A 20,523-nucleotide genomic window follows, 5' to 3' on the forward strand; every position below is an offset into this window, starting at 1 on the left:
CTCCCTAGTAGGGGCCCCAGGGCATTACTTTGCCCAGGTTCCCATGATGCTATTAAAATGGCACTGCTTATGACTGTGGGTAATCCAGGACAGCAGAGGTGCTAAGTAGTATAGATCACTCAATACATTTGCAATGTAGGCTCTGCCAATCTAGTGTATTTATGTGAAGTAAATGGAGAGGGTAGGAGATGGGTGATGCAATCAAAGGCTGTTGGTTCTGTTTATCTTGGGGGAGGTCAATAGTGGTTTTCTATTATGACCAATGTATTGTTTTCCCCAACAATGCCTGCTGGTGTCATTAGGCAGGACCAACAAACTGGAAATCTTCACTTCACTTAGGCAGAAAACAGACAGATCAGATGACCGTCATCTCATGTCTGTGGGTATCCTAAATTAGAGATGTCCTTCAAATTCACAACCTAAAGAAATATCCTTTAGTATAAAACTGTAGCGTGTAAGAGGGTCAGCCACTGCCTTTGCCCTTCTCCAGTACTGATAACTCAGCAATCCACTGCTGCTGCCATGTTCTCCCCTACTTCATCTTGCCTGACATCAGGGCCATTGATGATGTAAAATGACTCTTTAAAAATAACCTAATATGTGGATGCAGAGAGAAAAAGACTAGTCACTGGTATGGCCTATGGACTCCCAGTCCCAATATCTGATTATTTCCTCATTAGTGACTTACAATGCTTTGCATTGTTTTCTTCTGTAGACGTAACCATCTTGGTAGAGAAAGAGCATTGGTTCCTCTTGTCAGAGCCTGTTTCCCCCCAATGACAGGTCAGGGCACAGATCCACGAAACAAATGAAGCAGACAACACTGAAGAAATGACACTTTGCTATAATGTAAAGTATTGAGTGTACAGCTTGTATAACAGTGTACATTTGTTGTCCCCTCAAAATAACTCAACACACAGCCATTAATGTCTAAACTGCTGGCAACAAAAGTGAGTACACCCCTAAGTGAAAATGTCCAAATTGGGCCCAATTTGCCATTTTTCCTCCCTGGTGTCATGTGACTCATTAGTGTTACAAGGTCTCGGGTGTGAATGGGGAGCAGGTGTGTTAAATTTGGTGTTATTGCTCTTACTCTCTCATACTGGTCACTGGAAATTCAACATGGCACCTTATGGCTAAGAACTCTCTGAGGATCTAAAAAAAATAAATGTTGCTCTACATTAAGATGGCCTAGGCTATAAGAAGATTGCCAAGACCCTGAAACTGAGCTGCAGCATGGTGGCCAAGACCATACAGCTGTTTAACAAGACAGGTTCCACTTAGAACAGGCCTTGCCATGGTCGACCAAATAAGTTGAGTGCGCGTGCTCAGCGTCATATCCAGAGGTTAGGAAATAGACGCATGGGTGCTGCCAGCAATATTGCAGAGGTTGAAGGGGTGGGGGACCAGCCTGTCAATGCTCAGACCATACGCTGCACACTGCATCAAATTGGTCTTCATGGCTGTCTTCCCAGAAGGAAGCCTTTTCTAAAGATAGTGCACAAGAAAGCCCGAAAACAGTTTGCTGAAGACAAGCAGACCATGTCCTTTGGTCTGATGAGTCCAAGATAAACGTATTCGGTTCAGATGGTGTCAAGCGTGTGTGGCAGCAGTCATGTGAGAAGTACAAAGACAAGTGTGTCTTGCCTACAGTCAAGCATGGTGGTGGGAGTGTCATAGTGTGGTGCTGCATGAGTGCTGCGGCACTGGGGAGCTACAATTCATTGAGGAAACCATGAATGCCAACATGTACTATGACATACTGAAGCAGAGCATGATCCCCTCCCTTCGGAGACTGGGCCGCAGGGCAGTATTCCAACATGATAACGACCCCAAACACACCCCAAAGATGACCACTGCCTTGCTAAAGAAGCTGAGGGTAAATGTGATGGACTGGCCAAGCATGTCTCTAGACCTAAACCCTATTAAGCATCTGTGAGGCATCCTCAAATTGAAGGTGAAGGAGTGCAAGGTCTCTAATATCCACCAGCTCCGCAATGTCGTCATGGAGGAGTGGAAGAGGACTCCAATGGCAACCTGTGAAGCTCTGGTGAACTCCATGCCCAAGAGGGTTACAGCAGTGCTGGAAAATAATGATGGCCACACAAAATATTGTCAATTTGGGCCCAATTTGGACATTTTCACTTAGGGGCGTACTCACTTTTGTTGCCAGCGGTTTAGACATTAATGGCTGTGTGTTGAGTTATTTTGAGGGGACAGCAAATTTACACTGTTATACAAGCTGTACACTCACTACTTTACATTGTAGCAAAGTGCAATTTCTTCCATGCTATCACATGAAAAGATATAATAAAATATTTACAAAAATGTGAGGGGTGTACTCACTTTTGTGAGATAATGTAGGTACATCCTTACACTGCAGATCCTCCGGTATATCTTCTTCTCCAACATAGAGAACTGTGATCAGCACCATAGTGACATCACCAAACCTCAGATAAGCAGTAACAGTCAGAGGACCTCAAAATACAATTAGCATTTCTAGATGCTCCCTATAACATAGTAAAGCTTCACTTTTTGAGTTCAGGTCCACTTTATCTTGATCAAGATCTACTTGACAGCTATTCTTAAAAATATTTAACATTAAGATGAAACTTTTAATGAGAATGTTGTGAGTTCCATTGTTGTTCTCATATTGACGTAGACAAAAGCATACAGTGAATGTTGTTTTGTGACAAATATTTCCTTCATCTCACATTAGGAGGAACAGAGGATGCTGTTCCGCTGTACTCTCTGTGACAAAAGCTTTTCATACCAGCGCATGTTGAATCGTCATATGAAGTGTCATAGTGAAGTGAAGAGGCATCGATGTGAACATTGTGGGAAAGGTTTCAATGATACATTTGACCTCAAAAGACATGTCCGTACCCATACAGGTGAGAACAACATCAATGACCATCAATGACAAAATAGAAGGGAAAAAGGGAATAAAAAGTGTAAAACTACAAAATCATATATAATGTAATTACTTTTTATGTTTTACATAAATTTATTAATCTCCTTGACACCTAAACTTAAACACAATTTTTATTGATATCACATATCTTTAGTATATTGTTATTGCATTATTGTATAATTACTATTGTATCTTATTTTTAACCTCCCTGGCGGTATGATTATGTCAGGAATTATATACCAAAAGCGGTACAATTGTTTTCATGGAAATTTGGCGTTATGTATTATAGGCCTACAATTCTTAGTAATTACTGACTTAAACCTGACCAAAACAAGACTCTAGTAGACATCCCAGATGTGAAAAATTTAAAACACAAACACGTGAATTATAATCGAATCAATAATATTATTTTATTATTTAATATATATAATAAAATTATATTATTGATTAGATTATAATTCATGCATTATATATTATATATAGATATATGTGTGTGTGTGTATATATATATATATATATATATATATATATACACACACATATATATATATATATATATATATATATATATAAAATATATAACGCATGAATTATAATTGAATCAATAATATAATTTTATATATATATATGTGTGTGCATATATATATATATATATATATATATATACACACACATATATATATATATATATATATATATATATATATATATATATATATATATATATACAGTAAAACCTTGGTTTGAGAGTAACTTGGTTTAAGAGCGCTTTGCAAGACAAGCAAAATTTTCAAATAAATTTTGACTTGATATACAAGCGATGTCTTGATATACAAGTAGCCTCAAGTCACAGCTGAGTATAAAAGAGAAGAGAGGCGCCTCTAAGTGTAGCAATATGGTTACATTTAATGAAGGTACAACATTTAGCAACTCACATGGTTGATGATTGGAACAGGCAGATCTAAGGATGCAGGCTTCCAGGCTAAAGCTGTCTACATAGGACCATCCTCCGCACCGCCATCTACGTCATCCCTTCCATGCTGCCCCTCGCTTTCAGATCGCTTTACTGCAGGGTGGTCTTCCCGGTCAGGATTACAGAATGGCAGTCGGCGGTGCAGAAGATAGTCTATGTGGACAGCTTTACCCCGGATGCCTGCATACTTAGATGTGCCTGTTTTAATCATCAACCATGTGAGTTGCTAAATGTTGAACCTCCATTAAATGGAACCATATTGCTACACTTAGAGGCGCCTCTCTTATCTTTTATACTCTGTAGCTCCTGCTGGATTTTGCTTCTAATCCCCTTGTGGAAGCGGCTATTTGTGGATGGACATTTTATGGTTATATAACCTGTCGCAATGCTATAATCTTTTTATATGGACTATAAACTGAAGGACTTATGAATAAATGGTTGTGGAACTAATTATCTGAGTTTCCATTATTTCCTATGGGTAAATTCGCTTTGATATAAGAGTGCTTTGGATTACAAGCATGTTTCCAGAACGAATTATGCTCGCGATCCAAGGTTTTACTGTATATATATATATGCATATATATATATCTATATGCATATATATATATACCGGTATATATATGCGCATATATATATATATATATATATATATATATATGCATATATATATATATATGCATATATATATATATATATATATATATAATATAAAATGTGTTTTGTGCAAGGTTTTTTTTTTTTTTTAAATTTCCCTCCCTAGTTCCGCTCCCATGCAGCATTGCTGCTGCAGGGAACGGAACTAGGAGGTGATCACACCGATGGAGGGACGGAAGGACGGCGGGACTCTCGGCTGGCGGTCACAGCAATGAGAGATCATCGCTGGATCGCCAGGAGAAGGTAAGAGAACACCGCTGCGCTCTCTGCAATCCACCCCGAGCGTGACTCGGGGTTACCGCTCCTGATATGAAAAATCAACCCCGAGTCACGCTCGGGATTACCGCCAAGGTGGTTAAGAATAATGATGTTTCCTGATGCTTAGTAAGTGGTGCATGGTATGAAGGTAAAATCAGTAAAGCCTATTTTATTGCTTGGTAGAGATGGGCTTGGGCGTGTTCGAATTCCGACGTGCCCGATCCTGCCAGGAAGCTGACACTGCACTCCGCTAATCACATGCAGTGAGACATTTCCTGATTCGCAGCTGCACAAATTGGGAAATGTCTCAGCGCCTGTGATTAGCGGAGTGCAGTGTCGGATTCCTTAGGCACATGGGAACTCGAACATGCCCAAGCTCATCTCTAATGCTTGGATTGATGGGGAGGCAGCCAACAGACGAGCCTACAAATAAAGGCTCTAACATTTGATCATAAAAGAAAAAAAGTCTTATAGGAGAAGTATGACCAAAGCTCTTTTGGCAATACTTCTTCTGTGGATCACAGGAGTGCACTTAGCTCTGCACTCCTGTGACCCAGGATCAGCCCTCTGTCAGCTCACATCACAGAGCCAGTCAAGGATCTATAGCAGGGCTACTCAAACTACGGCCCTTCAGTTGTTACAGAACTACACATCCCATGAGGCATTGTAAAACTCTGACATTCACAGACATGACTAGGCATGATGGGAACTGTAGTTTCTGAACAACTTGAGGGCCATAGTTTGACTGGCAGCTGGGTCAGCCTCTCGGCGCAACGCTGAGAGTCTAAACTAGCTTCTCCCACCCTCTCCATGGTCCGGCGCTCCAGTGGAGATCTGTAGGACAGAGCACACAGTGACAGAGCGGGGGCCTGTACTCAGCGTGAACCCAAGAGCTGTGAGATCAGCGGTCCTTGATCGCTTAGTTCTCGGTGTAGAACCGGAGGGGGCCAGCTGCAGCATTAGATGGATGCTGCAGCCATATAGATGAGTATGTATGTTTATTTATTTTTTTTCTTTTATTCCACCACTTATCTTATAAGAACGGAGTTAAAGAAAATTCGACCAATTGAGAAAATAGCCTAACACTATAGCCAGAATCAAAAATTTGACGAGGCGAGGAAATAATATGAGACCTGTGCACTTTTTGTACAAAATGTATGGAGATTTCAGCGCTCACCCCTGACAGTGTAATGATTCCGCGACTGCAAATTGTGAACTGCTATACAGAATCGATGCAATGAATCAGAAACATCAGTTTACTTAAGGTGATCTGTTTCTCATATGTGGTGGGTTTTAGTGGAGGTTTTAATTTGGTAAATTGAGTTCCTTCTCTGCAACATTGTAATAATTCTGTATAGCAGTTCAGTCTCTGCAACAGCTGATTCATTACACTGTTAGTGGTGAGCACAAGAATCTCCATACACTTAGTACACAGTGCAGAGCAAAATTTCCTCTTCTGACCAAATGTTTTAACCTCTAATGTTAGGCTATTTTCTTTACTGATTGAATGTTCTTTAAAGTGATATAAAAGGTTTCCTTTTTAAATTTTTTTATAACAAACATGTTATGTACCTGCTCTATGCAGTGGTTTTGCACAGAGCAGGCCCAATCTTTTTTCCTCGGTTCCCCGCCAGCGCTCCTGGCTCCTCCTTCTTGACCAGCGGTATTAACGAGTTTGGCTTGGGGTTCATTTTCAGTATTAAAAGCGGTAACCCTGAGCCACACTCGGGATTACCCCAGAATCGTACTCACCTTCCCTGCGGCCCACGCCGTCCTCCAGCCTTCCTCCCGCTGTCCTCCCGCTCTGTGCTCGGCAGATGCCGCCACTTGCCTTCCGGTTCCCTTGCCTGCGAGCATTGCGATGCAGGGGGTGGAACTGGCGGCAAATTCAAAAATCTAACGGATTACACTGCATCATGCCATTTCACCACAGGATTTCACCTGGTGACTTTTCCAGTGCCCTGCCTGTGCTTTTCCAGTTCTTTGTGCCTGGAAAATTGAGAACAACCATGGTGTCCAAAAAGCGTTTTTTGCGCAAAATCGCTTTTAGACGAACTAGAAAACAGCGACAGCAAAACTGAGTTACTTGAAGAACTGAGGGATAGCGATTCGTGGAAATATTCGTCATCAGGTACGAAAAGTGACGACAGCGACGATTCTGATGTCTCTTTCTGGCACATAGCTCTGTTGGAAATTCTGAAGAATCATTTGATATACTTCCCATATTCCACAAGCTACGTGTCGTCACTTTCCGTACCTGATGACAAATTTTTCCACGAATCGCTATCGCTCAGTTCTTCAAGTAACTCAGTTTCGCTGTTGCTGTTTTCCAGTTCGTCTAAAAGTGCTTTTGCGCAAAAAGAACGTTTTTGGACGCCATGGTTGTTCTCTATTTTCCAGGCACAAAGAACTGGAAAAGTACAGGCAGGGCACTGAGAAAGCCACCAGGTGAAATCCTGTGGTGAAATGGCATGATGCAGTGTAATCCGTTAGGATCACAACTTTGTATCATGTCATTTGGTTTATTTACATTTTTGAAATTTCCGCCGGTTCCACCCCCTTGCGTCGCAACCCTCACAGGGAAGGGAACCGGAAGACCGGTGCCGGCATTGGCCGAGCACACAGTGGGAGGATGGCTGGAGGACGGCGGGGAAGGACGGAGGGGGATCGCAGGGGAAGGTGAGTATTAAAATGTAAAACAACAGATTTCCGTGCAAAACAATGTACCGCTTTTAGCACAGAAATCCTGACATGATCAGACTGCCAGGGAGGGTAAAGAAGCACAATTGTGACTAATTCTTTGTAACATGTTTTAAAAAAAAAAATACAAGAGTGACATCTACTGGCTATGTGAGTGTACTTAAAGAAATCTAAAATTGAGTCATGAGTTCTTGTAAAAGAATTAATAGACTTTGCACCAAAACCAATTTTTGTTCAATTTAACTCATAAATGTAATGATTGCTCTCGGTGTTGCTTCATTTTGCCAGGTTTTCAGGTGAAAAAAAGAATTCCTTGCTTGGTTATGAAATTTGACGTGGGAAGGTGCAATGTTGAAGTGAAACTGAGAAATTTAGCAGATGTGAATAAAAAAATTATATATTTTTTCTTTGATTATAAAGAAATTATAAAGAAAAAAAACAGGTTTTGGGTGCTTGATCTTTTAGTGGAAAAAAGTCAGAAAGTCTTCATAGATCAGCAAAAATATTTATTTAATTTTCCTGGATTCATTTAAACTATTACAATATTTTAATACAACTTTAAGAGGACTTCACTGCCCCCTCTGTTTTTTTCTATCTCTTCTTACCTGTTATGCAGCTTTCTCCTCAATTCACATACCCATCTACCTAATGTATCCAGCATTTTCCTGCTGTGATCTGCTGCATTACTGCCAGGGTCCGTGCCGCCATCTTCTGTTGTGACATCATCAGGAGCCTAGCTATCTCTGTTTGGTTCCGGCAGCTGGCCACCAATGACACGCTCAGATCCACCCTCCAACCGCTTTGTATTTCTGAACCTACTGCCTTATGGGATATGTGACAGGGATATCCCAGGAGGCTGCAGGACAAGCACACATCATTCTTGCCTAGGCAAAAGTGGTGGAGGGGGTGAGGGATTTAAAAAATATAAACAAAGCAAAAAAGATCAGTGTTTTAGGTTGCTTCCGCACTGATACAGTGCTGTTCAACTGTACTGCCTGAGCAGCACAACGTACCTGCGGGTTTGGTGTGGGTTAGATGCATTTTCTCCTGCACACTGCATTTAAAACCGCAGGACATAGTAGAACTCTATGGAAAAGTGCAGCTAACCTGCAGGTATACGGCGCTGCTCCCGTGCTGCGGTCAAACCAGTGCGGTCAGTGTAAAAGCAACCTAAATCTGTGAAGGGCAGTAGGGAGGAAGAGACTAGTTTGAGAGTGAAGATCCACTTTAAATCTAACAGCTTCCCTCAATGCTTCTCATCAGAGGCGGCTCTAGGCTTTGTGAGGCCTTAGGCAGAATTTAGACATGAGGCCCCACTCACCAACTTTGCAGAGGTTAAGGAAGAACCCAGAGGCCGATTACTGCTGCTTGTGTGGGTGGGATGTGTACTGTGGCAATCACATGGGATGAATAGGAGAGGAATGTGACTGGGAACCATGGGATAGGGGAGAAGGAGGAGGGAGTAAAAAGGGGGAAGTGGGTAGATGATGAGAGATGGGTAGAGGAGAACTGGAGTGAAACTGGGGGATCCTGGTCTGTATAGCAATAAAAAAGAAAGATTTTTGCTCTCATGAGGGGGACAGACAGATAGGGAGACAGACAGATGGACAGACAGACAGGGGGACAGACGGGGGGGTCAGACGGGAGGGACAGACAGGGAGACAGACGGGGGGACAGACAGGGAGACAGGGGGACAGACAAGGAGATAGGGGGACAGACAGGGAGACAGACAGGGGGACAGATGGACAGACAGGGGGACAGACAGGGGTTCAGACGGACAGACGGACAGGGGGCGGACGGACAGGGGGGACAGACGGACAGGGGGGACAGACAGGGGGGAGAGACGGACAGATGGACAGGGGGACAGACGGGGGGGTCAGACGGACAGGGGGACAGACGGACAGGGGGACAGACGAGGGGACAGGGAGACAGACGGGGAGATGGACAGGGGGACAGACCGACAGGGAGACAGACGGGGAGACGGACAGGGGGACAAACGGACAGGGGGAGAGACGGACAGGGGGACAGGGGGGCGGACAGGGGGACAGACGAGGGGACAGGGGGACAGACAGACAGGGGGACAGACGGGGGATGGACAGGGGGACAGACAGGGACGGGGGGACAGGGGGACAGACGGACGGGGGGACAGGGGGAGAGACGACATGGGGACAGATAGGGGGACAGGCGGGGGGACAGGGGGGTGGACAGACGGAGGGACAGGGGGGTGGACAGACGGAGGGACAGGGAGACAGACGGACAGGGGGACAGGGGGACAGACGGACAGGGGGACATACAGACAGGGGGACAGACGAGGGGACGGACAGGGGGACAGACGAGGGGACAGACGAGGGCACAGGGGGACGGACAGGGGGACAGACGGACGGATGGACAGGGGGACAGACGGGGGTTCAAACGGGGGGGTCAGACAGGGGGACAGACGGACAGGGGGATGGACAGGGGGACAGACGGACAGGGGGACAGACGAGGGGACAGGGGGACAGACGGACAGGGGGACAGACGGATGGACAGGGGGACAGATGGGGGTTCAGACGGGGGGTCAGACAGGGGGACAGATGGACATGGGGACAGACGGACAGGGGGACAGACGGGGGTTCAGATGGAGGGTCAGACAGGGGGACAGAAGGACAGGGGGACAGACGAGGGGACAGACAAGGGGACAAGGAGACAGACAGACAGACAGGGGGGACAGGACAGACGAGGGGACAGGGGGACGGACAGGGAGAGAGACGGACAGGGGGACAGACGGACGGACAGGGGGACAGACAGGGGGTCAGACAGGGGGACAGATGGACAGGGGGGCGGACAGGGGGACAGACGAGGGGACAGGGGGACAGAGGAGGGGACGGACAGGGGGACACAGAAGGACAGACGGGAAAGACAGGGGGACAGACAGACGGATGGACAGATAGGGGGAAAGACGGACAGATAGGGGGACAGACAGAAAAGAGAAAGAAAGGAGGGGAGGGAGAAAGAAAGTAATGGAAAGAGATGGAGGAAGGGTGCCCCTTAGATCATAGTACTAACTGGAAGGGATGGATGGATGAAGGGATCAGGTGCCATCTTTCCTCTTCTTGATCCCGGTGTTCAATCTTCCCACCCACACATCATCTTCTGAGGAGAAAACTGTCGGGGAGTGTGGGCGGGGCAAGCACAGGTGGAGAGGTCGGGAGGAGGAGCAGAAGCTCTCTCTCCTCTCCCGTCTGTGGTCTGTGAGGGAGGGGGAAGTGTCACCGCCGCGGCTTCAGTATTTGGCTGTGATCCGGAGATGTCAGTGAGCTCCCATTCCTCGTGAGCTGCTCCTGATCACAGCCCCGATTGTCCCGCTTACAGATCGGCCGGGACTCCGAGTCAGGACTGTGCTGATGGCAGGGAGATCCCTGCTGCCAGCGTCAGAGGCGGCTCTTTAACTCGGTAAATTAGGCGGCCGCAAGGCCCCTGTGAGTGCGAGGCCTTTGGCGACCGCCTAATTTGCCTAATTAGAGAGCCGCCTCTGCTTCTCATACTATGTATTCCCCTATTTACATACCTCAGATTAGCAGGCCTAGAATTTAATAGGTCCTAATAGAAAAGCTGTCTACTTGCGAGAATGTAGGGACACCAACAGGGCCTATTGAGAACGTTTTGCCCATTGCATACTTGCCAACTGTCCCGTTTTTGCAGGGACAGTCCTGGCAAATAGGAGCCTGTCCCGGGTAATTTACATTGTCCCTGCAAGCGCCCGTCAATTGGGCTGCCTGTAAATGCCTGTTACGGGCAGCCGGTGCCCTTAAAAAAATGGTTGCGGGCCGACATCTTAACTGCACATGAGCCATTCCAACGCCTGCTGGGCTCGTGAAAGCTTGTACAAGCTTGGCCGGGCGAGCGCATGCGCAGTTACGTAATGGCGCCGCCTGGCGCCATTAAAACCTAATTATACCAGATAGTATAATTAGGTTTTATGTTACTTATTTACACTTTGAACTTTATTTATATTTACATATTACATTTTTTGGATGGTCACACCTGAGCACATTTGACACTTTAGAATTGCAGGGAATTGTGATGAGAATTTTAAACTTTAGGCAGAAGTAGTGCAGCTGAATGGGAGAATTATTCCAACTCTGCTACTTTGGCCTTAGGTTTGAAATTCTCTTTTCAATTTCCTGTAATTCTCTCTTTGTTGAGTAGACCCTATAATCTGATGATAAGTAGGTGGAGATTAATTATGTGGAGTGGGCGGGGCTTCAGGGAAGTGGGTGTAATAAGTAATTGATAGCTGTGCTGCAAAGTGTCCCTGGAATTTTTTTTCAAATGTTGGCAACTATGCCATTGTCATCAGGCATATACCACTGCTCCTGGTCCAGGCCATTAGCTGATCTGAGGTGTGTAGAGGGCGTATAAATAGCACTAGATTTAGGTTGTATATATTATTGCTGTCCTTTAACTCTGAGCCCAAACTGTTAAAATCTATATTTTTCATGAACAAAGGCAAAATATACATTTCAGTCTTTCATTATTTGAGCTCATATTGCATTTGAAGTAAATATCTAATATAATTTTCTAGCATGTGGTTAGATTGTTAGATACATTGCTAGATGTATCAGCAAGTAACCATTTTTTGGCACATACTTTACTGATTTTATTGCTGTACATGTAATCCTACATTATTACATGAAACTCATAGTAATTAATATTAAAATGTATCTATGGTCAAAATGTAAAATCATATATTCACTTCCACATTGTATTTCAATTATTTCTAGCCTACTTCGATTTTTTCTGAATGATTTTGGAAGTTTGCAAACCTATTTTGTGAAGAACCCCCCAAAGTTACTTCCTTGAATTCTGTGACACGTATTCACTATGCCCTGTGAGCAGGGTGGGGCAAGGATTTTTGACACCCTAGGCGAAATCTAATTTTGCCGCCCCCCCATTGGCTCTGCCCCTGGCTCCGCCCCCTTTGCCCTGCCCATGAATGCGGTATGCTAAATGTGGAACGATTCAGGAGTGCGTTTCGTACATAGTGCAAGGTTCAGGGGTGCATTTCATACAGAGTGCAAGGTTCAGAAATGCGTTGTAAAGATTACAAGGTTCAGAAGTGTGTTTCATACAGAGTACAAGGTTCAGGAATACATTGTACAGGGTGCAAGGTTCAGCAATTCATTGTACAGGGTGCAAGGTTCAGGAATGCACTGTACAGGGTGCAAGGTTTAGGAATGCATTTTACAGGGTGCAAGGTTCAGGAATGCATTTCGTACAGGTTGCAAGCTTGAGGAGTGTATTTTGTACAGGGTACAAGGTTCAGGAGTGCATTTCGTACAGGGTGCAAGGTTCAGGAGTGCGTTTTGTACAGGGTGCAAGGTTCAGGAATGCATTTCGTACAGGTTGCAAGCTTGAGGAGTGTGTTTTGTACAGGGTACAAGGTTCAGGAGTGCATTTCGTACAGGGTGCAAGGTTCAGGAGTGCGTTTTGTACAGGGCGCAAGGTTCAGGAATGCCTTGTACAGAGTGAAAGGTTCATGAGTGCATTGTACAGGGTGCAAGGTCCAGGAATGTATTGTACAGGGTGCAAGGTCCAGGAATGCGTTTCGTACAGGTTGCAAGCTTCAGGAGTGCGGTTTGTACAGGGTGCAAGGTTCAGGAGTGCGTTTTGTGCAGGGTGCAAGGTCCACGAGTGCGTTTCGAACAGGGTGCAAGGTTCAGGAATGTGTTGTACAGAGTACAAGGTTCAGAAGTGCGTTGTACAGGGTGCAAGGTTCAGGAGTGCATTTTGTACAGGGTGCAAGGTTCAGGAGTGTGTTTCCTACAGGGTGCAAGGTTCAGGGATGCATTGTACAGGGTGCAAGGTTCAGGAATGCATTGTACAGGGTGCAAGGTTCAGGAGTGTGCTTCATACAGAGTGCAAGGTTCAGGAATGCGTTGTACAGGGTACAATGTTCAGGAATTTGTTAAACTGCAAAGACACCAATTAAATAAACTTACATTCTAAAACCTTGGTTAGCAGCATACAGGAGGTGAGGCAAGAATGGGGCATCAGATGGATAATAAATGAGAGCAGCCGAGCAGGACACGCAGCAGTGTGATCATCCATCCAGCACAGTCAGGGATTGGTGGGCAAGCCAGCGGGGGGTATGTTGCAATGAGATTGGTTGGAGCTGTCAAATCGAAGCTCTGATGTTGGGAAGGTGGGGGTGATATGCAGGGCTCTGCCCCTTTGTCCCCTGCATAGACAAAACATCCGGCGTTTATACATTGGTGGGCAGGAAGAAGGTGGCAGGGGGCAAGACCAACTACTGCATGTGCACCCACAGCTGTGTATAATCAACCTGAATTATACACAGCTGTGGGTGCACATGCAGTAGTTGGTCCCGCCCCCAGCCATCTTCTTCCCCACCCACCAATGTATAAATGCTGGCTGTTTTGTCTATGCACGGAACAAAGAGGCGGAGCCCTGCATATCGACCTCGCCCATCCCCAACATCAGAGGATCGATTTGACAGCTACACTCACACTCGATCTCATTGCCACTGAACTGGGACTGTTGGGAGGTATGCTTCTCCATGAGTGATGGACACGGGGGTCGGGGGGAGAGGGCGCCGCCCCCCACTGATGGGCGCCTACTGTGCCTATAGTTGCTGCCAGCCCTGCCTCTGAGTAGGTACTGCTGTGTCACAGACGTCACAGAGCCTGCCTTCTAAAGTACTGAGAACAGGAGTTTCACTGCTTGCAGGTAACACTGTATCATGGGATATGTAGTCCTTAGTAACTGAAAGTAAATAGCAGAGGAGAAGTTGCAAAATATGCAGGGAATCCAGAAAATAGAAGTCCAGCAGACAGGCAGCACTCACAACATGAAAAGAGTTTTTTCAAGCAAGCTTATATTGGATTTTCAGAAATAGCTATAGTTTGTATTGCTATTACAATTTTGATGTTATAAAATTAAAGTGTATGCTGTGACCATAGATCTCCTCTATCCCCTTGGCTCCGGCTGTACGCATATATGTGGCCTCTCAGCACCTGGCCCTTAGCACCAAGGGGCCACATATTTGCGTGAATAGCTGCTTAAACACATTTGCTGAGAGGGCACGCCCTGCGCGCTCCCAGCACAGATACCGTTGCCTAACCGAAAGCTCCCAAACACTCATTGGGATTGGGAGTTTTCGAACCATGTGACCACCGTAACAGCAAATCATGCTGGTCACTTGATGTTAAGCCACGGCCTGACTCCTGGCATCACAAACCTCTTAAAGGGCTGGGAGGTGCTAGTGCTAAGAGGTTAAATAGCTGAAAAATAATGTTGATATGCAAAGTCAGGTGTTTAGCTATAAAGAGATATAAAGATATTAAAAAGAAAACACATGTAATGACATAGTGCAGAGCTTCTGTTAATGTAAAGAAACTAAAAACCAAAATTGTTGTACCCACAAGTAGTATACACATGTGATGCAGACATCAAATAGGTGCTGCTGTTACCCAATTTTGCTGCTTGTGGCCATCGGCATGCTTAATAGGATTAATCTTACCTTGAAACCAGGCACTCTGAATGCTACAGTAAGTAGGGGTCTAGTTTTGATCTTGAAGGGGGACCCTATGCCTTTTTTTTTTATTCTACAGGGCATGTAGCATTGTAAATTTATCCTGGTATAGCTGCCCCCTCCTTTCCTGGCCATTCTGGCCCCAAGCCTGAATAAAGGGGAGGTATAGAATTTTTGCTTATTTAACTGTTAATTTAGAAATGTTGTTTTTTCAGTATACAAAGTTACAAAAAATGAGAGATGTGTCACATATAACGAAAAGACATCTATATAGCTTTGGTACAGAATGAACATTTAGCACCAAATTATGCATACAGTGTGCCATAAGCATTTTAGGAATCCACATAAAAGAGATTAGCAAACACAAGCCGTAGAATATACAGCAGAGCAAAAACATATTAATTCAATCAGACCAAATACAATTAACTGTTGAGTTATGCAATGTCCTTAGAAAGTGACATATGAAAAAAAATGGTTAAACAGCAACATCAAAACTGGTCGAATTATTGGAAAAACATACAGTAATAAAAAAGAATCAATGAAACCGAGAGAATGCAAATAAAAAGGAGGAAGAATAAGAGAAAGCAGCCACTCAGTGTGTTCCAATTCCAGATGCCAACATTACTCATTCTGTAATATGTAGTATCCCAAATGTTCCATAGAGCAATAAACTTGGGCAATGTACTTTGTAGTCTAGCCATAAGATGCTCCATATGTCTCACCTCTTTAATGCGATGCAGTAAAACCTAAGTAGTGCGTGGGGACATATGTTTCCACCTGACAGCGATCAGGCATCTAGCTGCCGTTAAGGATATGAGTCATCGATTTTTTGAGGTTTTTGTCCACAGCTAGGAGGGCCAAGAAAATGTGTCAGAGGAACCAGAGAATGTGTAGCTTCAGCTAGTCTGGAAAGCAAAGAATTAACTTCTATCCAAAAAGAGTTGATGACTGGGCAGGTCCACAGGATGTGAAATAAAGATCCCACTGTGGCATTGCAACGCCACCCTGAGTTATCAACAGCAGGGTAAAAAGAATGTAGTAACTCAGGAGTATATTATCAAAATATTACAATCTTATATGTATTTTTCATATATGTCATACTAACGATTGATTGCCAAAATTCTAAGGATATGCAGATCCCAATATTTTTTCCCATTTAAGCATAGAAGGATGCTTAGGGAATGGATCTTTAGCAATTGTGTTAGTTATAGATTTTTAAGGGGGGATCCCAAGCAAAAAGCAATGGTATGACCCCCAAATCCATACTAGGCCCTTATCTTGGATCCAGTATCCAGCATGGGTGGCCAGAAAAGGAAGCGTCATCACTGATCATCCATCACCCAGCCCTCCTGGACCATAATAAGCCCCATGCCCTGCAGAGAAAAAATTAATCGGTGTGGAGTCCCCCATAAAGAACATTCCAGGTCCTTACACTAGGTAGATGTCTAGCATGGATTTTTAGGAAGGACCTCACACAACCCCCCTTCCAGGAAGGCACATTATCTCTATGTTTATGAGGACAAAGGCATCATCCCCACATCCCTATGGGCATCTATAGGAAGGGAGCAGGAAAACTTATTTGAACCTGAAATCCTCTTTAAGAAAAGGGGCTCCACATGTATCTACTCTCCCTCCTCTATTTGAATGAGTAAGAGGTACTCCTTGTTACTCCACAAAACAAATACAATGCATATAAACACACTATAGAAAAAAATATCAGAAAAAGTCCCACAATGTTAATCTAACATTAATCACATCACCAATGATGTAAATCCATTGTGAATCATGATTAATGATGTCCTGTTGACCCACAGACACACCCATGTCGACAATCCTCTGCCATCAGACTCTTACTGCATCTTGGATTAATGATGCCAGTTGTGATCCCTGACAAAGAACTCATATTTAGTGGCCATCCTATAGGTGTATATATAAATAAACCTTTCCGTGCTATCCCTATAGCTAAATCGAAGCACACCTTGCTACGAAACTAAATGATATAGGAGGCAGCTAAACACCAGTCTGCATTCAACCACCTGTACAAATGTAATATACTACCTTCAAGGGTGCAGCGCTCTCCTTCAGTAGGTTAAGTGTATAGGTTAATTAATATATAAAATTCATCAGTGATCAAAATAATAATAATTAAATAAAATACAACTATTATATACACAAATAAATATATCAAAGTGAGTCCATCTTTCAGTGCCAGTCCATTAAGATATATATATGTATAAAATTTGTGAATCATGTAATCCCATGCACCAAAAACAATCCTGTGTGTATTGGCCTTTGTTCACCATGGTGCCCTTCAACCCACCTAAGGGTGTCTTCCCACTTGCTTGGGTGGACCCCATTACCTAAAGGGGGGTCAGTATGGGCCTCTGCAGCGTAAAAGTAGCGCTGCTTCCACTGACAGATCAAATCCAGTCCACAGCTCTCAGCGTAGTGTCATATATGTAAGAGGCATAGGAAAAAAACATAGTGCAGATTGCCCATACAATAGATTTATTAAGAGTGAAAATACCACTTACAATTCAGAAGTCAAATACAGGCATATTTCAGTACTATCCTTTTCTTGCACAGCTCCACTTGGCTCCATCCAGCATGATTACGTCACTGCGCACCTCACGCATAGCGCCAAATGGGCTTTCTCAAAGGTCTAGGTCTACATCTAGAGCCTACATCTATTTTAAACACTGATGAACTTTATATATGAAATACTCCATGCACTTAATATATTAAAGACTCCATGCACTTAACATATAGAAGAGGAGAGCACTATACCCTTGAAGGTAGTATCCTATTGGTGCGTCACTTCATGTAATAAATTAAATACAATTAAAGTAAGACCTTGGTTTGCTTTTACTCTTTCTTTGAGTGTTCTCACCTGAGTTTCTATCCCGTGTTTCCTTTCCTCAGTCATTGGACTAATTTGTCTGGCAGTGGATTTTCCCTTAAGCGGCCATAGATGATGCGATTTTCTTTCCTGCAACCACGGAAGGAAAGAGAATCACTTGATTCCCACATCAAAGTGGGGGAATCCCTACCACAAAGCTATTGTGTTCTCCCGAGGCGGGTATGTGGGGAACTAACATGCCGGTTACCCCCAGGTCGTTTAGCCTACCCATAGATGGTTCGAATCTTGGCTGGTCCTTGCTGAACCGTCCAAAATTTGAACCATCTATGGCCAGCTTTAGTGTCCTGACATCCAGTATTGTGCTAGGGACTTTGCATTGGGCTTTAGTGTGTTTGCATCCAGTATTGAGCTATGGGCTTCCCATCAGTCTTAACAATGTCAGAGTACCTGCGACCATCAGAGCAAGAGGAAGAAGAGACTGCCGGGTCAAACTTACAGCCTAGAGAGAAGACTGTGCGAGTGGAGAATTAAGAAAGTAAAATTTGGGTTTTACGACCTCCTAGACCTAAACAAGCTTTTAAACCAGTGGTTCTTAACCTGGGTTCGATCGAACCCCAGGGGTTCGGTGGGTCAGTCTCGAGGGTTCGGCACACCCTCCGCTAGTACCACTTCGCTGTCAGGGACTATTTCTCCAGTTTCGGGCATGTCCTTCGCTCCCGCTCCGCGCCGTCATCATGGAAATACATAACATCCAGTGGCATAGCGTGGGGGGTGCAGGGGGGGCCGGTCGCACCATCTGGGGGGGGGGGCGCATCCGCTCTGCAGTGTCATGTCACTCACTCGGTCATGATAGGCTGGCCACTGCCGCCCGCTGAGTCTGCTCGCACTCGCAGCTCTCTCTGCCCCTGGCTCACTCTCACTGCTGGCTGTGCAGCTCGGCTCCCGACCGAATCCGATCCAGCCGGAGCCGGCGTCGCCCACTGTGGAGTGGGGGGGGGACAGGCCAGGTGTGCGGTGCGGAGAGGGACTGTCTGGGGGAGGGACTAACCCGTACAGCGGCCGCCCAGCGCAGCGCGGGAGAGAACCACCAGGCCAGGCAGCCGCAGCAGCAGAAGAAGCCGGCAGGTGAGAGGCCAGAGAGCCAGTGGTGCTGCAGCCTGCAGGAGGAAAACCTAGCCTGTGATCGGGAGTCAGGACACAGGTGAAAAAAAAGGTAGGACTGGAGTAGTACTGGCTGTACTAGTCTAGTGACTGACTGTCTGACTGACTGTGTGAGAACACTGAGAAGACTATGTAAAGGGGATCTATTTTATGGGAAACCTGGCCTGCTGTAAGGGGGGAGATCTAAATGGGAGACGGGACCTCACCTCACCCTGGCCTGCTGTAAGGGGGGATCTATATGGGGGACATGATCCCCCATATAGATCCCCCCTTACAGTAGGCCAGGGTGAGGTGAGGTCCCCCATATAGATCCTCCCTACAGCAGGCCAGGGTGAGGTTAGGTCACTCTGGGGTCCCCCATATAGATACCCCTTACAGCAGGACAGGGTGAGGTTAGGTCACTCTGGGGTCCCCCATATAGATCCCCCCCTACAGCAGGCCAGGGTCCGGACCTCACCTCACCCTGTCCTGCTGTAAGGGGGGAGATCTATATGGGGGACGGGACCTCACCTCACCCTGGCCTGCTGTAAGGGGGGATCTATATGGGGGACCTCACCCTGGCCTGCTGTAAGGGGGGATCTATATGGGGGACCTCACCCTGGCCTGCTGTAAGGGGGGATCTATATGGGGGACCAGGTCCCCCATATAGATCCCCCCCTTACAGCAGGCCAGGGTGAGGTGAGGTCCTGTCCCCCATATAGATCTCCCCCCTTACAGCAGGCCAGGGTGAGGTGAGGTCCGTCCCCCATATAGATCCCCCCTTACAGCAGGCCAGGGTGAGGTGACATGAGACATGATAATGACATGAGAGTGGCACTTGCCAAGATAAAACCACGCATTTCTGAACTGGTCTCTGAAAGACAACAGCAGAAGTCACACTAATTTGCAGTAAATATTATGTTTTTGTTTTTGTGTGAAAATCATGTTTTAATGGTTTTGTTCTTTGTTCTTAATGGTTTTGTTCATTTTGTGCACCTATGTATAAATATATACCTAAAATAATATATACCTATGTTTTGAATTTGAAAAAATCATATTTTATTTTTCCAATTAAGAAGGGTTCGGTGAATGCGCATATGAAACTGGTGGGGTTCAGTACCTCCAACAAGGTTAAGAACCACTGTTTTAAACCTTGCAGTGTGGAGGCAGTCCCACTGTTAGGCCTCATGCACACTGGATGTTTTGCTAACTCTCCTAGACTCCTTTCCTCTTGGCAGTAGTTTTGGCAAAAGAAAAACTTGACGCTTGTAAACTCATGTAAAGCTTTAGGCATGTTTAGGTGTCAAGCACTTGGGTGTTAATTCATTTCATTGACCAGATTAATAATTTATTCTGGCCATTGAAATTAAATAGGCACACATAGATGAGTTTACATGCATTTAGGCGTGTTGAGCGTTTTTTTCTGACAAAACTCTGCTGTTCCTGGATGCAGAAGCTGTGGATATGCAAACAAAATGTTTGCATAGACA

The 20,523-nt window shown here is 45.1% G+C and overlaps 1 protein-coding gene across 1 annotated transcript in view; it reads left to right on the plus strand.

The window, feature by feature from the left end:
* Positions 1–20,523, plus strand: part of OVOL1 (ovo like transcriptional repressor 1) — a 60,816-nt gene that overhangs the window by 24,216 nt on the left and 16,077 nt on the right. The window contains exon 3 of the mRNA XM_082270888.1: positions 2,720–2,894. Within this exon, the coding sequence (XP_082127014.1) occupies positions 2,720–2,894 (175 nt within the window). The remainder of the gene's footprint in view (positions 1–2,719; positions 2,895–20,523) is intronic.

The sequence above is a fragment of the Pelophylax lessonae genome (genome assembly GCF_965119305.1).
Source record: "Pelophylax lessonae genome assembly, chromosome: 10".
Classification (NCBI taxonomy): domain Eukaryota; kingdom Metazoa; phylum Chordata; class Amphibia; order Anura; family Ranidae; genus Pelophylax; species Pelophylax lessonae.